This window comes from Chiloscyllium punctatum, chromosome 6 (assembly GCF_047496795.1).
Source record: "Chiloscyllium punctatum isolate Juve2018m chromosome 6, sChiPun1.3, whole genome shotgun sequence".
Lineage (NCBI taxonomy): Eukaryota > Metazoa > Chordata > Chondrichthyes > Orectolobiformes > Hemiscylliidae > Chiloscyllium > Chiloscyllium punctatum.
The window spans coordinates 66,272,983-66,299,766 of NC_092744.1; the positions used below are offsets into that span (position 1 = coordinate 66,272,983).

Below are 26,784 nucleotides of genomic sequence, written 5' to 3' on the forward strand. Positions count from 1 at the left end.
ATGAACACTTGTTTGCATCTTGGAAACCTGTCCTCAAATAAGGTGATACGTAAGTGGAGTTTGTGAAGGTGTGTAGTCAAATAAGAGGAAGATTAAAGCCAAATTAATCTGGGACCCTGTTAGGCAAGCAGTCGTCTTCCCCATTTAACTCTGAAGAACCACTCCTGGTATGTGACTTCCTATTGTGAAACCCTTCCTTTCTTGGTATTTCCTTATACTGTTGGGGGATTTTTAAAATTGACGCTTGACATCTCCAGAACACCCACTTAATTTTTTAAAATTAACATAGCTTTGAATTAATTATTGGTTTCTCGCTTCTCTGAACAGGGAAAACTTCTGTGAACATACTTTCTGCTATGTCAACTTGTTCTAAGATAATTAAATAAGATACATTTATTATCAAGAGTGTTCCATAAAATTCTAAGAAATGGAAATTTACTTTATTTGTTCTGACTTGTACCAGATAAATTCAGCAAAAGGGGACACCTTACAAACTATATAACCATCCAGCTAAATTACAGATAACATTTTGGAGATAGTCCTGTTCAGTGCTGAATGATTATAGCAGCTAATATTGAGCTGTAGTCATTTCTAGGAGGTTAAAGTCTTAAATCCATCTATTGATATGATTTGCTTTGTTATTTAAAAGAGTTGGCGATTGGGACAAATGGCTTCATTCTATGTTGTATGCTTTGTTTTTAAGTCTGATGATTTTGAGTTTATAAATTGGTTCCTATTGCTGCTTAGTTGCACTGCATTTTTCATTAACTATAAACTTTGCATTAATTATTGCACTTTGGACAGAACAATGCCCAGGTTGTTTCACATATGAGAAACAGATTTAGAAAACTTAGCTCAAACATTTTACTTAAAGCTAACTGTAATTGAGGAAGGTGTAATAATGCTGATGTTTGAGCAAAGTGAAGAATCAGAACAACAGGTTATAGTCCAACAGGTTTATTTGGAAGCACTAGCTTTCAGAGTGCTGCTCCTTTTATCAGGTAGCTGTTACCTGATGAAGGAACAGCATTCCGTAAGCTAGTGCTTCCAAATATAAACCTCTTGGAATGTAACCTGGAGTTGTGACTTTAACTTTGTCCACCCCAGCCCAGCACTGGCTCTTCCACGTTATGGTGTTTGAGCAGTCACTTCTGAAGACTACTGAGGTTGCACAGTTGAAAATGGAGCAGAGGGAAGTTGGAGAGGGATGAAATGGCCAGGATAGGGGACAAATCTGAGGGAATGTAAGCGTAGGTGTGATTTTAAATCTTATCTTTTGGGAGATAGAGATACAATTAGGTCAGAGTTGAGGGTGATAGATAAACAAGCTTGCTACTTGACAGAATGTGGATTGTGGAGCTTTGAATTATTTGCCAGCTGTACTGTTGAAAACGTTTATTTATTGAGGCTGAGGTTTGCTGAGAATTGTGACCTTAACATGATCAAATTTAGTAATCAGTTTACGTAAAAGCTTAGATCAGAAGCAGCTATGCTAGACATCAAAAATAGTAATGGGGAAATGATGTACTAATAATCCAGAGACTCCAATAATGTCCTCGAGATCCAGGTTTGAATCCCATAATGGCAGATGATAGAATTTGAATTCAGTATAAGTCTGGAATTAAAAGGCTAATGATGATCAGGTTGATTGCCATGAAAATCCATCTAGGTTACTAACATATGGGGGACATTGCCAAAATTGGGAGGACTGTCTCTCAGCAATCACAGTGGGAGTGTCCAGGACCAGAGGGCAAAATCTAGTAAGGTCACCTATTTAAGAGAAAGATAAAGAGGAATTTCTTCTCCATGCGTAGTGAATCTGTGGAATTTATGGAATGGGCAGGTTGGGTCACTAAGAATATTCAAAGCTGAAATGGACTGATTTTTTTTAAACAGTAAGGGAATTGAGCCTATTGTAAAACTAGGCAAGGGTAGTGTAATTATGAGCGTTGAGGTCACATGTGACTTTTTTTATAAATCAAAAGTACAATTTTTAAGATCTTTATCCCCAATTAACTAGCTGGCTTGCAACACTAATTGTTTCCATTTGAATCAGCAGATCTTGTGTCCTACATGAATAAGAATGTGACAATTAATTAATTGAGGGCTTTTGAAAACTTAAAAGTATGATTGTGAAAGTTTTGATTGTCCAGAGTACTTCAGATGTCATAATTTGTGAGATACCATCCAATTGCAGCCAAACTACCTGAAAAAGCTTTGGAGTGAAATGGCTATTGACTTCTTTGATTTGTTTAGTATGGAGCAAAGTCATATAGTTCGCAATATGAAGAAATTTTCAAAAACCAGCGGACCTATTTCAGAACGCATCTTACAGGGATTACTTGTGTTTTGCCCTTAATGAGACAATTGTCAATGACATTAATAGATTAATGTTGTTACACCATCACTTTAAGGGGCATGGCTCCAGGGCCTCTGGCAAGTGACCACGGACTTCTCAATATTTGTGGCTAGGCTAGTAAGGAATGCTTTAGATTACTGAGCATTATAAGAAATTGATTCAAATAAGTTCTGCCATTATTGCTTGCTGATCTGGAACCAGCAAATATTCAGTGTTGCTTATGATGTGTATTTTCCACCATTCCTTTTAAGTTGATTAACTTGGACAATTCAAATTAAATTGTTGAATATTGATATAGTGGTCAAAAAATTTAAGTTCTTAAACTATTAAGGATGTCCTATTTATAATAATATTCTAAAATCACTTTTGTTTTGCCTTTTGCAGGTGAAATAATCTGGTCTTTTGGCAACAATGCCATTTCCATTTGGCAAATCCCATAAGTCTCCTGCGGACATTGTAAAAAATCTAAAGGAGAGCATGGCGGTGTTAGAAAAACAAGATATCTCTGACAAAAAGGCAGAAAAGGTACAGTGTCTTAAGCATATGACATCACCTCACAATATTTTTGATATTGAGTACAAAATGAGAATTTCAATAATGCTTATTTCAATCGAGCATTTTCTCTAGCTGCTACAACTACATGTAACTTGCTGTTGAGCCTTTGAGGTAGAAACTACTTAATGTTGTAATGGTTATAAAGAATCAAAAAGTTGTCAATTAAATGTTTTAATTGCAGTTTATTTTGTCCAAAATTTAGGCTAGCTGTTTGTGCATGTTTCTCTAACACTCAAAATAGACCAGTGGTAAATGTGTTATGCTGCAAAAATATAAAAGTTATAATCTGAACTGAATCTGCATCTTGTGCAATTAAAGAACTGTCAATTTTCTAAACACTGCTGTAGGATTATATAGGCTTCTTGTGCAATTAGCATGTTCTTGTAACTACCCAGGACATTTTTAGATGGATGTGCACCAAATCCTTATTCTGATTTTTTTTTAAGGGATGTGTAAACCATTTTAAACTGAATAAATTTTGTGTATGGATCTTTTGATATTGCCAGTTAGGTTATCAGTAGTTTCAACTTGGCCATTATAGGAACTTAACGAATTTATTTAACCCAGTGCTAAACTGACTTCATTCGTACTTAACACATTTGTCACCGCCTGGCCTCTATTCCATTTTGTGTCATTAGCTCCTGACAAGTGCGGAATGGCTGGTAACTATGAGTGGGAATTCATCTGGGCTCCTTAATTGATAGGAAAAAAATTCAGAGTTCATGAACCCAGAACAGCAGTACTATCATCTTTAACCAGTCTGGCCTGTAGAGTGTTCTCATTTAAAATTTCTCCATTAAATTGGCTTCCCATGGTAGACAGTTGTCAGCCAGTTTAGTTTACTGTGATTTAAAGAAATGGCTGAGCTAGATGTTTGCAGAAATGACAGTGTGGTTTGACAATCTTGCTGTAGCACTGTAGATTTGTGCTATAGATATAACCATGTCTCTCAACAAGCTGTTCCAGCATATATAAAATATTAGCTCCTCCCGCTAGCATGGAAAATTACTACATATGTTCCATCCACAAAAAAGTCCAAGTCAAATCCAGTCAGTCCTTTCACATCTCCATTGTTCAACACTCGATCATAAGCATAATGGAAGGTGGTGTTGCCACTGCTATCAAGTGAAACTTGTTAGTAATAACGCTAATGCCTCATTTGGGCTCATAGAAGCATATATCCTGTTGAATTCACTCCATTCAGCCAATAAGTTCACAAATGAACTTCAAAGTCAATTCCATTCTCTCACCCAATCTCTCTCACCCCACGTTCCTTAAAATAATCTAGTCAATCTTCATCTTGAATATACTGGATGAACTTCCGTCTACAGCCTTCTCTGCTTTGGAGAATTTCAGCGATCCTCAAATCTGAGTGAGGTAATTTCTCCTCATCTTGGCCCTAACTGGTCACCACCTTAACTTGAGACATAAGTGATCAAATTGAAATTCTGCTGCCGTGCCATATCCAGTTGTGAATTGGTGGAAAATTGAACAACTTGTTGAAGGAGACTTCACAATTATCCTCACTGTTAATGGATTGGGAATTTAGAACATCAATGCAAAAGATAACAATCTTCAGCATTCCTGTATTCTCCAGAGGTCCCCAGTATCTCATGCCGGTTTTCAGCCAATTTGGTTTACACTCCACGTGATAGCAAATAGTAGTTGTAGGCACTGGATACTGCAGAGGCTATGGATCCTGACAACTTTTCAACAATAGTGTGGAAGATGTACGTTCCAGACCTTGTTCCCCTAGCCAGGCTGTTCCATTATAGTTACAACACTTGTTAATTTTCCACATTGGAAGGTAGATACCAGTTATGTCTTCTACTCAAAAAGCAGGATAAATTCAACCTAGTCAATGACTAACCCATCAGTCTACCCTTGATCATCAGGAAAGCGATGGAAGATGTTAATAAGTGTTGTCAGGAGAACATGTTTAGCAATAACCTGCTAACTGACACTTAGTTTAGATTCTACCAGGGCTATACAGCTCCTGACACCATCTTGGTTCAAACATGGACAGAACAGCTGAATTCCAGAGTGGAGATGAGAGTCACTGCATTTGTCAGTGTGCCATCAAAGAGGTCTAGCAAATCTGGAGTCAGCAGGAGGCTGGATAAACTCTCCACTGGTTGTCGTCCAAACCAGCACAGGATTGTAGTTGTTGGCAGTCTGTCATTTCAGCTCCGGGACATCTCTGAAGGAGTTCTTCACCATAGTATCATAAGCTTTAACCATCTTCAGCCATTTCATCTGTGACTGGTCTTCCATCATTAATGTCAGAAATGGTACTGAGCATTGTGCTTTTATAGTTCCTTGCATGTTTCTTCATACTGAAGCAGTCCTTGTCCAAATGCAACAAGATCTGAACATTATCCAGTCTTGGACTGATAAGTGACAAGTAACATTCAAGTCACACAAGTGCAGGGCAGTGACCACTGCTTAGCCCCCTACTATCAACATCCTGGGAATTGCAGATGACTAGAAGTGAAACTGGACTAGCCATAAATATTGTCTAAATAATCAGGTAAAAGACTAGGAATCCTGCAGTTAAGTTACTTACCACCTGATGTTCCAAAGCCTGTCCTCCATCTACAAGGCACAAATCATGAGTCTAATGGATGCTCCCCACTTGTCTGGATGAGTGCAGCTCCAACAACACTCAACGCTAGGCGCCAGCCAGGATAAAGTAGCCTACTTGACTGGCACCAAATCCACAAACATTTACTCCTTCCATCATTGTACAGCAGCAGCATTGTGTACTATCTGGAAAAATTAACTGCAGGAATTCACCAAGGCTGCTTCGGCAGTGCCTTCCAATCTCATAACAACTGCCCCCTAGAAAGAGCAGCAGGAGATACATAGGAACAACCACCACCTACAAGTTCCCCTCCAAGCCATTCACCATCCTGACTTGGATATATTTTGTCTTTCTTTGTGTTGCTGATTCAAAATCCTGGGGCTTCCTCCCTACTGGCATTGTGCACTACTTACACCAAATGGAATGCAGCAGTTCAAGAAGCAGCCACCACCACCACCTTCTCAAGGGTCTCTAGGGATGAGCAATAAATGCCGACCGAGCTGGTGATGCTCACATTCTATGAATTAATCCAGGCTGAGGGGTGACCTTTAGAGAAGGTTATAAAATCATGAGGGGCATGAATAGGGTGAATAGCCAAGGTCTTTTCCCTAGCTAGGGTAAGTCCAAAACTAGAGGGCATAGTTTAAGATGAGGCAAAATTTTAAAAAGGACCCGAGAGGTAACATTGTCATGCAGAGGGTGTTGTGTATGGAATGAGCTGCCGGAGGAAGTGGTGGAGGCGAATACAATTACAACATTTTAAAAGGCATCTGGATGGATCTATGAATGGAAAGGGTATAGAATGGGCCAAATGCTAGCAAATGGGACTAGGTCAGATTGGGATCTGGGTCGGCATAGACGATTTGGACCAAAGGGTCTCTTTCTCTGATCTGACTCTAACTACTGACATAGTATCAGTGGTTGTTGTTCATTAGCAATCCACTCCTGGACTTGAGTACAAAAATCTGAACTGAACAAGTGATGCACAGTTGGAAGTGTCATCTTTGGAATGAGATGTTTCACTGAAACTCACTATCATCTTTGGCGGGATTGTGCAGGCATTATGGCCCAAGTGGTCTCTTTCTGAACTGCAGGGATTCTATGAGCCTGACCCCTTCAGTTTTGTAATTGGCTTTGCTTACATTTGAGACTCTGGGTTTTAACAAAAGTATTAATTCTTGAACTCACTAAATTCAACCATTTTATTATCACTATTTCCCATGGGATCTTGGGCCATAAGGTTAATTGACTATTTAATTCTAGGCCTCAATACAGGCTTAATCCAAAGATGACCTGAAAAGTGAATTTGACTGAGTATGGCATCAAGACTCTTGAACGCAATTTGAAGTCCCCAGGGATCCTTGATCTCTTCTCTCTGTGGATTCATGCTTAGCACAAGATGATTGTCTGCTGGAGGTCAGTCACCTTGCTACCAGGATGTAGTTGCGGGTGTTCGTCTGGGGCTGTCTTTCGCCTAACTATCTTTGTAAAATCAATGAACTTCCAGCCATCATCATATTTGAAGTGGGGGTAACTTTTTTTTTTGAGTTCCATTCATTGTTATTCATACTGAAGCAGCAAGATCTGGGTGATATCCAGGAATAGGCTGCAACATTGATTCCACAAATCTGCCAAGCACTGCCAAGAGCTTAGATGTGTACAGGTTTAGTGACACTTTGGGATCTCAAATCCATCCAGGGCAGAGTTGTCCACTTGATAGTCATCCCATTCAACATATTAAGCATTCACTCTCTCCACCATCGTGCAATGTAGTTGCAGTATCTGCCATTTAGAAAATGCTCTGCAATGGTTACAAAAGCTTGTTTGGTAGCACAGCCCAAATTTGTGACTCTGCCACTTAGGCCAGGGCAGCAAACGCATAGGAACACCACCACCTCTAATTACTCACCCAAGTCTCTCACTATCTTGACTTTGAGATATTTTGCTATTACTTCTCTGCTGCTGGGTCAGAATCCTGGAACTGCCTGACTAACACTATCCCATGAATTGCAGCAGTTCACAGTTAAGGAGTGAGTAATAAGAATAGGCAATAAATCTTTGCTTTGGCTGTTAATGCAAAATATCCATGAATTAATTTTGAAAACAGATACAAGTAGATATAATTTCTTGAAATTACAATTCTTATACTATCTCTGAAGTTGTAAATACAACTGAGAATTTGGGTACAGACCTTTCCGAATTCTTTTGGTGCCAATCTTTTGGTGGTTGGAGGCATTGACATGTTATGTTTCAGGATATTTGTCTTGGCTCAGTCAAAAGTACCTCTTGAGTTCAGCATAATGCTCTAGCAGGCAAAACAAATCACGTTGCAAAGAGGATATATTTGATTTAGTCAGGAAGTGTTTAATGTTGTTACTGAATCCCATTAACTGAACGTGCATTCCCTTGTACTGACATCTTCACCTTGAATTAAATTTAAAGAAAAATGGTTGTTGCACCTGGGTCAACAAGCTTAAAACCAGTTTAAAGAAAGGTAGTTGAAGTAATTGCAAGTTGAAAGAGATGGATTGATTTTCTGGTCTGAGCAATCCTCTTAACAACCAATGCTGGAAGTCTGCAAAGTATTGGTGATTGGAGGAAATGGATGAAAGCAAACCGTCACTTGCTGAATGTCTAATTACTGAAGAGAAATTAAGCTTGGCAGAGCTGGCTGAACTTGAACCATTCTGGTATTTGATGCAACTCGTCTTTAAAAGAGCTTCCCTCTGAAGTTGAGAAATATTGCCGGTGATGAGTGAGAACGAACGAGGACACAACGCTTGTTAAAGTGCAGCTGGTGAAATACCACCTTTCACATCCCTACAAGAATTCAATATTGATGAATGGATTTTATTTTTCAGGTTGTGTGTGCATTGTTGCTATTACAATCTGTTGTGTGTAAAAAAAGAATTGGGATATTTTTCTCACTAGTGGTATGTGTATGTAGAGAATGTAGGGTATTCAAGAACTCACATATTACTATATCTAAATATAAGTAGATATTCTGTCAGTTCTGTCAACCTCCCCCACCTCCCAAACTGCCCCAAACACCACACCTATCATACTTGCCCTCCAGGACAGGTACTTTGGATGAGAGTTATTGAGGGTTTGTTGGTTGTAGTGACTTTGAGTAGTAGTTTTTATGCACTGTTATAAGGAGGATGTGATTGCAATGGTGTGGCTGCAGGGGAGCTTCACCAGGATATTATCTGGTTGGAGTGCTTTAGCTTTGAAGAGAGACTGGATAAGCTCGGGTTTTCTTCTTTGGAACAGAGACGGTTGAGGTGGACCTGATGAGGTATAGAAGATAATTTTCTTTAATCAATCTGTGTTATGACATTTCTGAAGCAAGTGGGACTTGAACTCAGGCCTCCTAGCTCTGAGGTAGGGACATGGTACTGCATCATAAGAACCCTGCATTTAAGAACAAGGCAGCATCGCTGTTTTGCTTGATTTTGAACTAGGTGCCTCTTGCATGTTAGCCAATGTGATAACCAGTTCAACGTTGAGTAAGATTATAAAGGGACATGCACAGAGTGAATAGAAAGCAGCTGTTCCCCTGAGTTGAAGCGTCAATAAATAACAAGAGGGCATAATTTTAAGGTGGAAGATTTAGATGGGATTTGAGGGAACATTTTCTCCTCATAGGATTGCGTAGATCTTCAATGTACTCCTTTGGAGGGTAGATCAGAGTGGTGCTGGAAAAGCACAGCAGGTCAGGCAGATCAGAGGAGCAGGAAAATCAATGTTTCGGGCAGTCGATTTTCCTGCTCCTCTGATGCTGCCTGACCTGCTGTGCTTTTGCAGCACCATTCTGATCTAAATACTAGTTTCCAGCATCTGCAGTCCTCACTTTTGCCTCGCTCCTTTTGGAGGGTAGTTGAGGTGGAAAAACCTCAACCTTCTTTAAAAAAAAAAGTACTTGGAGGAACTCTTGAAATAGTCAGAGATTTATAGCACAGGGACAGACCCTTTGGTCCCACTCGTCCATGCTGACCAGATATCCTAACCTAGTCTAGTCCTATGTGCCAGCACTTGGCCTGTATCCCTCTATAACCTTCCTATTCATATACCCGTCCAAATGCCTTTTAAATTGTACCTGCCTCCTCCACTTCCTCTGGCAGTTCGTCAAAACATGTACCACCCTCTGCATGAAAAAGTTGTTCCTTAGTTCTCTTGTATCTTTCCCCTCTCACCCTAAACCTATGCCCTCTAGTTCTCGACTCCCCCCACCCCAGGGAAAAGACTTTGTCTATTTATCCTATCCATGTACCTCATCATTTTGTAAACCTCTATACACTCGCCCCTCGGCCTCCGATGCTCCAGCGAAAACAGCCCCAGCCCATTCACCTCTCCCTATGGCTCATCCTCCAACCCTGGCAACATTCTTGTACATCTTTTCTGAACACTTTCAAATTTCGCAAACCCTTCCAACAGGAAGGAGATGTGAATTTCACGCAATATTGCAAAAGTGGCCTAATCAATGTCATGTACAACCGCAACATGACCTCCCAACTCCTACTCAGTGCTTTGACCAATAAAGGAAAGCATACCAAATGCTGCCTTCACTGTGCTATCTACGTGCGACTCTACTTTCAAGGAACTATGAACCTGCACTCCAAGGTCTTTTTGTTCAGCAACACTCCCCGGAACCTACCATTTAAGCGGATATGTCCTGGTCTGATTTCCTTTTCCAAAATGCAGCACCTCGCATTTATCTAAATTAAACTCCATCTGCCATGCCCATTGTGATTTTACAAACCTTTCTAAGGTCACCCCTTGGCCTCCAATGCTCCAGAGAAAGTATACCAAGCATATTCAGCCACCTCCTATAGCTCAAAATGTCCAACCCTGGCAATGTCCTTGTAAATCTTTTTCTGAACTCTTTGACGTTTCACAACATCTGTTCTATAACAGAGACTAGAATTGAATGCAGTATTCCAAAAATGACCTAACCAATGTCCTGTACAGCTATAACATGACCTCCCAACACTGATCGTCAATGCACTGACTGTCATAATCTTCAAGTCTTATGGACTGGAAAATGGGGTAAATTTAATGTAGTTTTGGTGGTGCAGACTTGATAGGCCAAATGGCCACTATATTATTTGGAATAAATCCTATAATCATAAAGTATTTTACATGCAGTGAATTATTTACACGTGTGCTTATGTGAGTAAGCAAAGCAGTCTGTAATTGATTATTACTATATTGGTTTGTTTTAAAGGATTGTTTATCACGCAGCCTTGGGAGCTTATCTGTAAAATTTTTATGAAACCCTTCCTGTCTGTTTGAATTTTGTTAAATGAACACTGTTTCCTGACCTTCGAAGTATCAGTTCTTTGTTTGCTTTAATGTTCATTGTATAGTTTTTCTGCTTCTTGGTTGTATCAATTTTTAGCTTGCGAGAGAGATTATCAGCAAAACCCGAAGATTATGATGTCTATCTTTCAAAGAAGCTTTTATTCTTTACACATCTGCAATATATTCCAAAATAGTTTGCATTCAGTTAATTGGTTGTCTGCTTTGGCTCAATTGATAGATCGCTCCTTGGAATCAGAAGCTTTCATGATCCCAGAATTCTTAAGAATACTTGTGGTCTCACAAGTATTTATTTTCTTTTTGAAAGATATTGATGCTCAATCTGCTGCTTTCCAGAATTTGTACACTCTGCTTTTGTATTCTAAGAATGGAGATTTTAGAACTGAAATTATGCTAAAAGTGTATTTTTTGATTTTTCAGTTTCTAAACCTTGATTGTAAGCTTTAGCAATGATCAGCTTTCAGATAGGTAAAATTGCAAGTTTATTTCTATGGTTCAATACCTAGTTCTATTTGACTATTCATTACTGGTTCTTGAGACTGCTTTCCCAGTTGAAACTAGTTTTAAAGATAAGCATACAAACTGTTTGAGCGAAGCAAGAAATAGGAGTTCAATATGTAACAAAGAAATAATTATAGAAATAGACAAAATGTTGTTTTTTCTGATGCTGCCTGACCTGTGCTCTTCCAGCAACACACTCTTGATGTAGAAGATCCTGCCAGTTCTTGAGCTTTTTTTTAAAACACTCCCCTACCTGCATGTTTGATAAAAGTTGTTGTGTATTGCTGTAAAATGGCACATTTTGTGGAAACTTTTTGTCTTGCACTCATCAGAACTGTTCACAACAAGTTATCAAAATAAAAGGAAACAACATTTAGACTGTTTGAGTGTGCTGATTTGTTTGACAAGTGAGCTCTGTTTGGGAAAATTGTTGCCATGAGGAAAGTGTGTGTTAATAACTGTCAGTTATCTCCCAATCATGTTTAAATTTTAAACAAGGCAATTTGACTCTGGCTAATGCATTGCCTTGAAAAATGAACCAGAGAATAGCTGTTACCTTGTTTGCATTGACACTAGTGCCGTGTATATATTTTCTTTCAGTCTGCAAAAACTAGGATCCTATGTATTAATAATGTAGCTTCTGAAACGTGTAAATGTGTTATATTGTGAGCCTGAGTGACAATCCTAAATAGGTTGTGAGCATAGTTCTTCCCATCCTCAAGACTATACAGCAAGTGTTGTCCATCGCAAAATTGCATCTGATCTCTCAAATTCTCAGGGTAATGCCTAGACTAATCAGAAGGCGATTGGTGTGGGTATTCTCTTTGACAACCATTAAGTTTATTTTGGTGGAGCTGATACTTTGAGGGCTTTCTCCTAACTAAATTTCCTCAGTGAAATTTGTTTTCATATTTGTTTTTTTTAAAGGCAGCTGCAGGATCAAAATATCTCTTGTCCATATCTATTGGGTGATTCTCCAAAGCAGTGCGGTATATGGTTAATATTTTTGGGGAAAAAAAAAGTTTTAAAGAAAAATTCATTTCTGGAGTCTGGAATGTCAACTTTGGACTGTTGCGGAAAGCTTTCTGGATGTGACATTTATTGGATTCCAAATCCAAGAATAGGTATTGAGGAATTCAGTTCGCCTTTTTCAAGTTCTGCAAAAATCTTTTGAACAAGCTTGTGATGCTGCTAATGATGACTTAGATGTTGAATTTGTTAGTAGGATAGTTGTTTATCACCTAAGATCAGTTTTTTTTATTTTAGTAAATGAGAAGCTTATTTCATTCCATTAGATATATTATCATTCAGGGTATGCTGAAATGGTGGAAGGTTGACAAATAGAATTGATGTCATTGAGAAGAAATCATCAAAGCTGAAATTGAATTCACAGATGCAGAGACCAGTTTTATACTTAAATGAGCAGCTTTCTCTATGGAAAAAGGTGTTTGTGGAGATAGTCATTTGAACAGAGATGCGTGAAGTAACTTGAATTTATAAATATTTTCTAATGTAATGATACTACAGCCTTGAGGTGTAATTTTTCCTTTTTTTTGAAAGCAGGTTTTAAGGCAGAGGTGTCAAGATGTCTATTGGAAACTCTCAAAATAAACAGTTTGAGAGGCCTTGGTTTTTTTAAAAATAAGTTTGATCAATAGGAGTGCCTGAATAGGTGTGCTCAAGCTCAAACAGAACCAGGATTTTAGTTTTAGCTTTCAGCAATTGTTGCTGGGGTCTCAGCAAGATTTCAAAGCTGTAATATATCTCTCACTGCTACACTCTGACTTTTCTCTTGATGCTTTTCCTCCTGGCCTGCGAGAATTGCATGAGACAATCTATTTTATTGACATTACCTTTTCCAAGGGTATGTTTATGGGATGTTGCTATCTTGGAATAATTAATCAGTAATAGTTACTATTTCTATTAATTTGTTGAGCATTTTGATTTTTGTATTTTAAGTACATTGTATGGATAAATTGTTTTGCATAACATTGAGTAGTCTGACCAATTGAATTGCATCTGGAACACAACACTTCACATTTACTTTTAAAATTAGAAAACATTAGGGTCTTGACTATCTCCTGAATATTTTGAGGGATGTTTGGTCTGGTCCATAACTGTTCAGAGATGTAGTGACACAACTCTGGAAGAAGTGGGACTTGAACCCAGGCCTCCTGACTTAAAAGTAGGCACATTATCACAGAACCATGACGACCATTAAGCTGTCTTCATTGACCTGCTTTCCTATTTTTTTTAAAGTTAGTATTGTTAAACTAATATAGATCTTTTCACAGTTACTGTCATTTACTTGCCTATTGTTGGACATGATTACCTGGTTACTTGGAGTTAAGGCAATAGTTTATCCATGGTTTTATCAAGTTGTGGGAATAAATATAGACAGCAAAGTTTGTCAGGCTAGCAGTGTCCAAATTAGATGAACCAGAGTCTAATGTTCAGTTTGTTTCCTGTGTCTATGAGAAGAAAAATCATCCTTGGCTAATACGCTCATCAGTCTGTTTGTATGTGAAGCTTTTGTTTCATCATTTCTTATTGTTCCTGCCATAATCATTATCACTACACAGCTTTGAAAAGGCTCACTCTATTGAAGTCTAGCTTGGAAGGAAGAGCAGACTATATAATTAGCATTGGTTGCTTTTCATATTTTTGACAGTCCAAAAGGTTTTTATTGTACATAAAAGTTATTGCGATTTGCTTAAAGCAAGAAAAGTGACACCAAAGCCTTCACTTGTTATTTGTCATAGGAAAGCTTATTGACAATATAACAAGAATGGTGCCTGAAATTAATGTTAGTAATGTAAAATAGAGGAAGAACAGATTCCTGTTTTGGTTTTGATGTGGGCAGACTTGCTTTTGAATTTTCAAGACATTGTCATGTTATTTAATGAAATTCTCAAATTTGCCTAAATCTATTGCCAGTTTTCTGTTTTGTGCAAACCCATGCTGATTTTTTTGGTTCAAATATTTGAACTCTTATTTTTGGTTTGTCAGTTTACATACACAGCTGCAATAATTGCTGAAGCTCTAGTCTCACATTGCGCTGAAAGTGATGCATTGCTCATCTCGTGCTCTGCACATGGAAATTGCTATCAGATGTTGGGTATAGGGTGCTATGGCAAATGCTGCTTACCTTTAAGTGTGTGCTCCTTGAGCAGGTGTGTTATCTCAGAATGGAGCAATTCGTGCAGCCAGATGATCATTTGAGGGGTGGAGCAGCAACAGATGTGGTATTCATGCATCTTATAGTAGATGTATATATGAGGCAAGTAAACCATAGCATTTTTATAACTCTACAGAAGAACTTATTTAAATACTGGTATTATATTTCCTGTCTTTTAAAAACAAATTTTTACAATTTTTTTTACAGCATGTATACCAAACTGTGGACTTACGGAAGATAGGGAGATGAAGGGGAAACAAGTTTGATTAGTAATTATTGAAGACTGTTATACTGTATTTGAGTCCTAAATTTGTTTTGTTCAGTAAATCCAGTTACAGGCCAGAATATGTAAGATTAAATCAATATTGCTTTTGTTTTCACTGGGTGAGAAAAGAGGTTGAATTGATAGCCCATTAGTCTGACTGAAAACCATTCTATTATTCAGAAAGTTAGAGATTATTTTTGGAAGTAACTAGCAAAGCACTTTGGTCAAAATAATGACTGGCTGAATTGGGTAAATTATATAAGATTGTTTATGGTTTAATAATCTTCATACAGTATTCATTTTTGGCAAAATAAATATCGTACACATTATCAAACCTCCAGTCAGGAAACTTGGTGATCTGGTCTATGGTTTGCTTAAATTGAGCTTGTGTGTTTGCACTGTAGTCTTAACGTTGGGTTATCCTTAGAGGGTAAACATCTAGCTAATTTGAAGAATGTTGAACTTGTGCAAATCTCTGAACTGCAGAATATAACTTGGCATTCAGTCCAGTTGTACATCAGACTAATCTTTGACTGTCAACACTTGTTTATACTTTATTTTGCAGTTTATAAAGTTAGGTTAGGTTTATTAATTTGGGTTTTTGCAGAGCCTTCATTGTTCTGAAAAAAAAATTAAAAAGTATCACTAAAGTGGGCCTGTGCTGATTCAATCAGTTAGTTATTCTGAGAAATGTCAGCACTTGCCATCAAACAATTGCTGCAGTTGATGGAAAGTTGCCTTCGGGCATTCGCATTACCACTGTGTTGCAGTTAAATCGAGAATCTGAGTTATTTCAGTAATTGAGCTGTTGCCACTTAACGGATGGTCTTCACAATTCAATGCATCAAATTAAAACTTACCCATCCCACTCCACCCCTGAGAATCATATTGCACATGGGATCAAGTGACTCCTAAAGAATGTCTTGTGGTCTCTTATAAAGCACGATGAGCTGTTTCCAAACACTTAAAACCAATTTGGGAGGACTAAAGAGAATAATGGTAGCATTGTCAATAACAAATAAGATTCTCTAAACACTTAAAAAAAAATTTGAATAATTGAACGAGTCGGACCAAAGGGTCTGTTTCCATGCTATTTATCTCTAACCCTATAATCAAAGAATAGTTCACTAACATGGCTGTAGCATGAGGGATATTGACTGCTTTCTGAATTTAACCCTGCACTGATATTTCACAAACGTTCTTGACCATAGGTGCTTTTTGTATAACCTTTAAGCAACCATAATGAACTTAATGCATTGTATCTGGCAATCTGTCACATTGTTCCCTTGTTCAAGAAGGGAGTAGAGACAACACTGGAAATTATAGATCTGAGCCTTCCTTCGGTTGTGGGTAAAGTGTTGGGAAGGGTTATAAGAGATATGATTGATTTATAATCATCTAGAAAGGAATAAGTGATCAGGTAGAGTCAACTGGTCATGCTTCACAAACCTTGAATTCTTTTGAGAAGGTGACCAAACAGGTGGATGAGGGTAAAGCTGTTGATGTAGTGTACAGAGGAGCCTTGATTATCCAAGTCTCGATTATCCAAGTCGGATCTCAAGGTCCTGATGGAAACATTACGTCAAAGAGCTGTTTCAATCCTGATCGCGTCTTTTGTTTCCAGGTACAATGAATAAAAACGAACTCTGCTCACTGAAATGCTGCTGAGAACAGTCCTGGACAATCCAGGCACCGTCTCTAAATGACTGACCACCTGCCCCTCCCTCTCTCTCCCATACTTTCCCTGGAGTTCTACAAGGGGGTGAACCCTGAACCCCCCTCCTTCCCCAGATAATCTCTCCAACATTGTCTTGTACAGGGCAGAGGTGGAAACTGTCAAAAAGGTATCTGTGTGTGTGTGCACACGAGATTTGGAGACTTACCCCACAAAGGCCATAGCAGTCTTATTGTTGGTGTACAGTCCAGCTGCCCTGGTTGGGGGGGTTGGATGGTGGGTGGGGGTGAGAGTGGACTGGGTTGGGTGTGGGTGGGCGAGGGGCGGTGTTGGACGGGGGCGGAGGGGTGTGGGGTTCCTCTCCGAGCCCCAGAGGAAATCAATTAACCGAATAATCAATTATCAGAATGAAATAGTGCCTGCCCATCTCGTTCAGATAATCGAGGTTCCTCTGTATATGGATTTCAGTAAGGTGCTTGATAAGGTTCTCCGTGGTAGGCTATTGCACAAAATACGGGGGCATGGGATTGAGGGCGATTTACTGTTTGGATCAGAAATTGATTAGCTGAAAGTAGGCAGGATGGTGGTTGATGGGAAATATTCATTCTGGAGTTCAGTTACTAGTGTACCGCAAGCATCTATTTTGCGTCCACTGTTGTTTGTAATTTTTATAAGTGACCTGGATGAGGGCATAGAAGGATGGGTTAGTAAATTTGCAGGTGACACTAAGGTTGATAGAGTTGTGAATAGTGAAGAATGATGTAGGATACAGAGACACATATATATAAGCTGCAGAGCTGGGCTGAGAGGTGGCAAATGGAGTTTAATGCGGAAAAGTGTGAGGTGATTCACTTTGGAAGGAGTGGTAGAAATGCAGAGTACTGGGCTAATGATAAGATTCTTGGTAGTGTAGATGAGCAGAGAGATGTCTATCCAGGTACATAGATCCTTGAAAATTGCCACCCAGGTTGACAAAGTTCTTAAGAAAGCATATGATGTATTAACTTTTATTGGTAGAGGGATTGAGTTTCAGAACCATGAGATCATGCTGCAGCTGTACAAAACTCTGGTGCAGCCACATTTGGAGTATTGCATAAAGTTCTGGTCACCACATTATCGGAAGGATGTGGAAACTTTGGAAAGGGTTCAGAGGAGATTTACTAAGATGTGACCTGGTATGAAGGAAAGTCTTATGAGGAAAGGCTGAGGGACTTGAGGCTGTTTTTGTTAGAGAGAAGAAGGTTGAGAGGTGACTTAATTGAGGCATATAAGATAATCAGAGGGTTAGATAGGTTGGACAGTGAGCGCCTTTTTCCTCAGATGGCGATGGCTAGCATGAGGAGACATAGCTTTAAATTGAGGGGTGGTAGATATAGGACAAATGTCAGATGCAATTTCTTTACTCAGAAGTAGCGGCGTGGAATGCACTGCTTGCAACAGTAGTAGACTCGCCACCATTAAGAGCATTTAAATGGTCATTGGATAGGCATATGGATGAGAATGGAATAGTGTAGATTAGATGGGCTTCAGAATAGTTCCACAAGTTGGCGCAAGATCAGGGCCGAATGGCCTGTACTGTGCTGTAATGTTCTATGTTCTAATAGGATGATTATTTCTTGTCCATCTTTCAAACATCTTGCACTTTCTGGGCTGGCTGTTATCTTGATTCTTATGCTGTTGGTTGGTGGTATTTACAGATATTTATCTGTTATGGTCTGAAAGATATTTTGTCCTAGTCTTTGCGAATCTCTTACAGCACACATTCACATACAGCTGAATTGCTTACTTATCAAACAAAACTAAAGCAATTTGAACAGCTCTATTTGTAATGGTGTACAGGGAATTATGTTTGTTACAAATGAGATCTTTGGCTTTACAGTTTGAAATGACCTTAAGTGTTAAGAAGGTAAACATAATATTGTAAGACATTCAGTTCCACTCCTTTACTGACCTTTTAGAGTGGCAATAACAAAATGCCAATGTGAAATTATTAACGGGAGCTTGCATGTTTTATGAGATAAATGAGGCATAACTTCAATTTTCAAGAAATTGTATCTGACAACTTCAAGAACATGATTTACTATGGGCTGCTTTGATAACAGGAGAGCATTTTTTCATTACTGATTTCATGCTTGGCTCAGCAGAAACCTGCTTAAATAAGAGAATCGTGGGCTCAAGCCCTCAATCCAATATTTGTGCATGTAACTTAGTCTGTCAGTTTATTGCATTGTGTATTATGTATTGATCAGTTGCTGTAAAGTAATTGTGAGTATATGACCAAACAAATGAATTAGGAGCTGAAGTAGGTCATTGTATCCCTAGCACCTGCTCTGCCATTCAATATGATAATGGCTGATCAGATAATGACCTCCAATCCACATTTCCTGCCTATCCCAATAACATTACAGCCCCTTGCTTAATGTGAATCTACCTCTGTCTTCAAATATTCCAGAACTTTACTTCCACTGTCTTTTCTGGGAGAGTTCCAAGCACTTAATCTGGAGAGAATTTTTTTGCCTGATCTTTTGGTCTTTAAGTAAGTGACCAATGATTTTATACAGGAGTCTCTTATTGGAGATTCTTCCATAAGAGGAAGCATCCTTTCCACATAGAAAGGTACAGCACAAAATAGGCCCTTTGGCCCATGATGTTGTGCCAAGAGTTAATCCTAATGTAAAATAAAACAACTTGACTTATGCACCCAACTCACTGCTATCCATGTGCATGTCCAGCAGTCACTTAAATGTCCCTAATGACACTGCTTCCACCACCACCGCTGGCAACACATTCCATGCATTCACAACTCTGCGTAAAGAACCTTCCTCTAACTTCCCCTCTATACCTTTGTTGTAATATCTTAAAACTATGATCCCTTGTACCAGTCAAACCTGTCCTGACTATTGACACTATCCATTCCTCTCATTATCTTGTATATCTCGATCAGGTCATCTCTCTTTCTCCTTCTTTCTAGAGAGAAAAGTCTGAGCTTATTCACCCTCTCTCCATAAGGCAAGCCCTCCAGTCCAGGTAGCATCCTGGTAAACCTTCTTTACACCCTCTTCAAAGCCTCTAACCTTCCTATAGTAGAGTGACCAGAACTGGACACAGTATTCCACATGTGGTCCCACCAGGGACTTGTAGAGCTGTAGCAAAACCTTGCAGCATCTGTCAAATTCCTTAGGATTTTGTTTTAATTAGTTTGCCACTTTTTTTTTTAAACACCAATGGATACAAGACTGGCTTTTTCAACCTATTCTCATAAGACAACTTGCCCATTGCAGGTATTAGTCTGGTAAAGTTCTTTGCACTGCCTCAAATGCATTTACATCCTTCCTTTTTAAGTAAGGTGACCAGTACTCTCTACACAGTTCTCAAAATATGGTATCTCTTGTACCATGTATAATTGAAGCATAGAGTTGTTCTTTGTATATTGAATTTTCCTCATGATGCATGATGATATCATTCTCAAATACTGTACCTGAATACTAGTCTTCATGATTCATGTGCAAGGGCATAAAATCTGCATTTCAGAGCGCTGCAATCCCTCACCATTTTGGATAATTTGCTTTTATTATTCTTGTCTAAATAATCAGCTTCGCAATTTGCCTCATTATACTCCTCTTTGCCACATCCTTGCCCACCTATTATGTTATTAATATCTATGTGAAACTTCCTTATGCCCTCTTAACAACTTAGTTTCCTGTTTATCCATGTCTTGTCAGCAGATTTGTCAACTATACTTTCCATCCGTTCAAGTCATTCATATAAATGCTAAACAGTTTAGGTCCAGCACTAGGTCCACTCCTGTGCTGCGTGACTTGCAAACCTGAAAGAGATCCATTTACACCTACTCTCTGCTGTCAGCCAGTCAATCTTCTGTCCATGTGTATATGCTATTCTCTATGCCTTGAGCTTTTATTTTTCAGCATTCCTCTCTCTGGTAGCTATCTGAGACTGAGGCAGACTGTTTGCAACCTAGGTAGCAGCATGCTTAACTTAAGATGAATTTTTGAACCACCATGTCTGCATCATCATTATGATTGCTGATTTCCACTTCCATGGCAATCCCTGTCTGCAAATATGACTTGTTTAAAAAAAAGAGACAAAAGCAGGAAAGTGCAAGCCAAATGGTTTAGTATTTGTCATTGCAAAAATGTAAGAAGCTTTTATATTAGATGTATTATAGCAGGATATGTTCACAATAATCAGGCAGCATCAAGATGGCTTCATGAAAGGTTATGTATGTTTAAACAGTTTGAGAGTCCTTTTGAGAAAGGGAGATGAATAAAGGGGAGCCAGGAGATGTGGTGTGCTTAGATTTCTGGAATGAATTTTGTGAAGTGCCATATTAAAGGCTGTTATCGAAAATAAAAGCTGATGGTGTTGGGGATGTTGTGGATTGAAGATTGACTGGATAACAGGAAACAGGCAGAAGATGATAATGGGCTTTTTTCATATAGGCATACAGATCAATTTTGCGCCCTGTGCTATTTACATTTTATTTAAATGACTCATGATGGGAGTGAAGGGATGTTTGTGAAGTTTGATTACAAGGACAGCAATTAAGTTGTGAAAATAAGTTCGGCTACAAAATGATATAACCAGGTTAAATGTGTGGGCAAAAGTATGGCAAATGAGAATAATGTGGAAAATGTGCAATTGTCTATCTTGGGAGGAAGCATAAAAAAGAAACATTATCTAAATGGTGAGACGTTGCAGAACTTGGAGATGCGAAAGGGTCTTGGTGACCTATTGCATGAATCAGACAGCTGTGTATGCAGTTCAGCAAAGATATTAAGAAAACTAATAGAATGTTTATTGCAAAGGGAGTTTAATAGAAAAGCAGGAAGGTTATGTTTCACTTATGCAGGGTACTAATGGAGTGCAGTTTAGGCTGCCTCTTTTAAGGAAAGGTACTGATACATTCGAAGCAGTTCAAAGAATGTTTGCTAGACTAATCAAATAATTGTCAGATATTATTGGAATATATATGACTGTTTTTAATCCTTTGTCTTGGTGCTGCATTGGAAACAGTGAGAAGTATTTTCCAAAATCCTGTGCCACTGACTGGTCATAGTGCAAGTGTTGTACAGTGGTGTACAGTCAATGCATTATAAATTTTTGATAATCTCAATTTCCAGTTCCTCACTTTTACTCTTCAGCTCTTCCCAACATTCTCCTCAAGTTAGATTCCTTTCTTTTGCAAATTAACATAGAAATTAAGAGCAGGAGTAGAACATTCAGTCCTTGAGCCTGTTCCAAAATACAATAAGACAGTGGTTGATTTGAAATATGGGTGCCCCACTGTCTTATGGTGGTTGTTTTCCATTTCAGCACATAATTTTTAAAATTCTGGATGTAGAAACAAGAGGAGGCCATTCGGGCCAGTGAGCCTGTTCCATCATTCAACTGGTGATCTACACCTTAATACCATTTCTCCACCTTGATTCCAAACAATGTACAAAGTTCTGTTTTCTAACTTTAAAATACCCCTCCGCCCAGCCTCAAGGTTGTTTTTAAGAGTAGGTGAGCATTCCAGATTTCCCTTTTCTTTACATGTGAAGTCATTCTTCATAACGTCTCTCCTGGGGAAACAATTTCTAACTGCTCTACCAGCCCCTGCAGTCATCAGTCAGGAATTAATAGGTTAGGTTCTTGTTAAATTACCAGTGGTTACCTGAAAAAAGATTCTTTTTTTTAAATCACTGTCATTTTCAAAGTTAAGATCATATTGATTACTGGTTTGCTTTTAATGTTGCTTGGAGTTAATTCAACAGAACTAGATTATCTTCCTACTTCAACCTTTGTATAAGAGACTCCTTGTTTTGATTGTCTTTTTGTTGACCGAGCAAATAAAGGATTCACTTTTTACGACATTGCAGGTCTAAACTCTTAACTTCCTGTTCAGCGTAGTAGAGCACCAATTAATTTGCTAATTGCTGAAAATGGTAAATATCACTTTGCTGTCTGACCAGAAACCGTATGTTTCAATGTTTTTAAACCAGCACAATGACTCAGGAGGGGAATCTCAGACCTTTTAAAGGCAACTGTTAGTGTAAATACTTAAGATATGTGCCATTCCCTTGAGCTTTACTGATTTTATACTTTAGTGAACTTGTTGTTTGAGTAAGAGCATCTGCTTCCTAAACGTTTTATTTTTGTCTAGGCCACGGAAGAAGTGTCAAAGAATCTGGTAGCTATGAAGGAAATCTTGTATGGTACAAATGAGAAGGAGCCCCAGACTGAAGCAGTGGCACAGCTGGCTCAGGAACTGTACAACAGTGGTCTCCTCAGCACTTTGATAGCAGATTTACAACTCATTGACTTTGAGGTGAGAAGAAACATGCAAGATAATTTTGTTCTTGGAAACGTGTTTTGGTGTGCATTTTCTTGACAAACCTATGCTGTATTAAACATTCATTTTGAGGTTGAAAGGTTAGTTTCCAAATGTTAAGTTTAGTTGCTCTCAGAAGATACACCTAATTGAGCAACTGGATATGGTGACTATGGGAATAAAATCACATTTATGCAACAAGTTTTTTCCATAAGATAAAGGTGTTCTCTCCAGAAAAAGGAGTGCTTTTATCATTTAAGGAGTACTTCATGAAAATCACTATTTGAAGCTTTTCATGAAGCTCTGGTCAATTTAAAAGAAAAAATTAACTCAAAGCTTATTTTTTATTTGTGGTACTATATATTGATTATTTTCTTGTGCCAGTGGAATGTTCTGGTTAAACTGCTAGTAATCTAAGTTTGGTGGGGGATATCAAAATAAGTCAATACTGTTGTGGGGGAGTTCGTTATTGAACTTTTTGCTGTGTAATAAAGTTTTTTCCCCCTGGTTATGCGATTGCTTAGGTATCCACTTTTGATCTCTCTCTGTATGGTGTGGCTTTTGCTGCAAGTTCATCTCAAGGCTTTTAAGGAATCAATGGAAAGGAGCTTATGTGGAAAAACTACAGATAAAAACCTGCAGGATGTGTTACAAAGCACACTTTAGAGCCTTACCTTTTACTTTGACCTTTTTGGTAATATGTTTGAAGGATTGGTCAAAAGATCTACATAACAAAATCCTGTTGACTCTGGTACTGTGCAGCTAAAATAGTTTTAAGAGTTGATTGCTGAAAGCAATCGATGCCTGGCATTTTAATGTGTTTCTAGTTAATTTTTACTGGAAATACTTATGCCTTTAATCATTTGGCCAATTAATAGATCAGTGGGTCTATGTGGAAAATAACTTGATACTTGCATTGTTTTACTGCAAAACTTTAATTGTGGATACTTATAACCAATTAGATTATATTAGACCATAAGACATAGGAGTGTAAGTAAGGCCATTCGGCCCATCGAGTCCACTCCGCCATTCAATCATGTCTGATGGGTACTTCAACTCCACTTACCTGCATTCTCCCCGTAGCCCTTAATTCCCCGAGACGACAAGAGTTCTGTATCCTAAGTAAACAACTGTTTTAAATCTCATATAACGTCTCTTTAAATGAATCAAGAGTAAATAGCATTCTTATCATTACTTGAGCTCCATGCAAACTTCAGGTAACTTGAGCTTGTCCTCCCAGTTCAACTCCAAATTTTAAACACTTAAAATAATACCAAGAAATGTTTTCTCAGGTTAATCATCTTTTATACAGCTGTCCCCAGGGCATCCTAGATTATCCAAACAATATGGGCAGAGGAGTATTTTGTTCGGATAACACAGTTTAGCCAAGCATCAGGACATCAAGATCTTGTTCAGATAATCTGAAATTCGGGTAATCGACATTTGGATAATCAGGGTTGCCCTGTAAACATTTACTTCCAACTCCCTTGTGTCTAATATAACGTAGCTCTCTAGTGTTTGATCCAATAAAAACTGAGCATATGAAATAATGTAACAAGTGGAGGAACAAATAAGAATAAAAACCTGCAAGATGTCTTACAAAGCATACTTGAGAGCTTTACCTTTTATTTTGTTGAAGGATGGTTTAAAAAAAATCTACTTTAACAAAATCTTGTTGCCTCTGGTACTATGCGGCTAAAATAACAAATATGTGAACTATGCAAAGAATATCGAATAATAATCAAGGAAGTTTAACTAACATCAAATAAATTTGAAAATTGAGGGGCATGGAAAATTCAGTTTCTAACTCGTGCAAGTCTGTTTTCTTGTTCAATATGTTACTAGCCCAATAAACAAGAGTACTGATGGATCTGGTAATGAAAAATTAACCAAAGTTGATAAGAATAGAAGATCCAGACAACCACTATCCTAGCATAATTGGGTTTAAAGTCAAGATTGAAATGGGCATGAGTAAGGTGAGGCCAAAGTAATGCATTGGAAAAATGCTCATTTTAAAAGAATGAGAATGAAATCATGAAAAATGAATGAGAAAATGTGCTTAGAACATGTAATTAGAACAATGTGAATTGTGATCTGTAGTGTTATGAAGAAATGTATCCTACGTAAAAAGGAAGCAATTAATTGATAATACTATGCCATAGTTTAATAAACTCAAGGGATTCACTGAAACCAAAGAAAATGCATTAGCTAACCAGATAAGAAGTAAAGGATGGCCAAGTACCACAGAAAGCTTAGAGAAGAAGTCAGGATACACTTGGAAAGATAAACACAAGCTAGAAAAATCCATTTCTAAGACGTTATGGACATGGGAAAGATGTAGGATTATTTCCTCCTCTATCCCATCTCTGCTGATTGCACCAAGATGCATTGTTGAGTGTGTATTAACCACTAGATGCTGTATCTTTAAAGATCAAATGCAAAACATTTGTAAGTTCAGATCGAAAGAGAAAATAAATCTTTATTATTAGCAACATCTGAACTGCAGTCACAACAAGCACCTATTCCTCTTTCATGTCTCTCACAAGGAAAGATGATTTTCTAAATTGCAGCGTGCACTCAGATTAAAATCCCTCTGTGTTTCCAATAACATCACAGGGATTAGAGGCCTAAAATTTATCTTGTCAGTTCAGTGGAGGAACAGAGGAGTTCGAAGGTCTGTGGTGATGAACAGTGGTACCTAAAGAATCGCACATTTCTAGAATTTAATCCTTGACAACTGTTATCAGCCCTCTCCAGTCAAATTAAAATTTGCAGATACAAGACAAACCTGTACTACTCTCCCTGGGCTCACATTTTGTTTTCAAGACAGGATCTTTTCTGTTTTCTGGTCAAGATCTTTTCCCAGATGGTGCAAATCCCAGATTGGTCTATCCACACTGTTCTTAGAATAGTAAGATCTCTGCTAACTTGCCTTGTGACCACATTAATAGTCTCGTTATTCACAGAAATGATTTAATGCTGTAAACTATTGACATAATGGGAAAATTAATGATGGTCCTTTTCACTTTCTTGTGATTAAAGTGGTTCCTTCGTATTTTGGTTACTGTAGACTTGAAATGAACATTGTATTGAATTTCTGCAAATATCCTGACAATTCTGTTAGTGCACCAGTCAGTGATCTTTTGTATCCTTGTGTCTCTTCACTGGAAGAACCTCCAAACGATCATTGCATTTAATGTTCCAGAGGCATGTCCAGACATGCAGTAGTCCCTCTGTACAGAAAGCTCAAAAGAAGTTACCTGGTCTTTGAGTCCACTTTTTCAAGGTAACTTGTCCATATTGCATTTAAAATAAAATATTCATCTTCCCAAATGGGTGTATGATGTAGCTGTAACAAAGGAATAATTATAGAAATAGGCAAAGTCTTCTACAGGGAGAAAGTGAGGACTGCAGATTCTGGAGATCAGAGTCAGAGTGTGCTGCTGGAAAAGCACAGCTGGTCAGGCAGCATCCGAGGAGCAGGAGAATCGACATTTCAGGCATAAACCCTTCAGCAGAAATTCCTGATGAGAGGAAAATCAGAACAATTTGGAGGTGTTCCTGAAAGAATGAAAACCTGGTATATTTTCAGGGCAAGTCAACGACCGATCAAATTCATTTCGCTTTGTGTTTTGTTTTTGGATTTAAAACTAATAAGGTTTCAATGGCCAGGAGTCAAACCCAGGTCAACTGCTTGGAAGGAAGCTCTGCTCACTACGATGTCACCATCATTGTGCACTGTGCTGCAGCTTTATGCACTCCCCAAATTGGCTTAACGAGACCCTTAGCAGGATAAATTACAGAATTGAAATAATAAATGGGAATTGCAGACGAAACTCAGCAGGTCTGGCAGCATCAGTATCGGAACTGTTCAGTTCTGATGAACAGTCCTTGGAGTTGAAAAATTAACTCTGCTTTCTACCCACAGATGCTGTCAGACCCTGCAGATTTTCGCCATCAATTTCTGTTTTTATTTCAGATCTCCAGCGTCTGTTGTTTTGTTTTTGTTTT

General features: G+C 38.3%; 1 protein-coding gene across 2 annotated transcripts in view; it reads left to right on the forward strand.

Moving 5' to 3' along the window:
• The window catches only part of LOC140479039 (calcium-binding protein 39), a 66,733-nt gene that overhangs the window by 26,252 nt on the left and 13,697 nt on the right, over positions 1–26,784 (forward strand). For both annotated transcript variants that reach the window (XM_072572828.1, XM_072572826.1), the window contains exons 2-3: positions 2,744–2,884; positions 22,606–22,770. In XM_072572828.1, coding sequence (XP_072428929.1) covers positions 2,771–2,884; positions 22,606–22,770 — 279 coding nt within the window. In that variant the 5' untranslated portion in view covers positions 2,744–2,770. The remainder of the gene's footprint in view (positions 1–2,743; positions 2,885–22,605; positions 22,771–26,784) is intronic.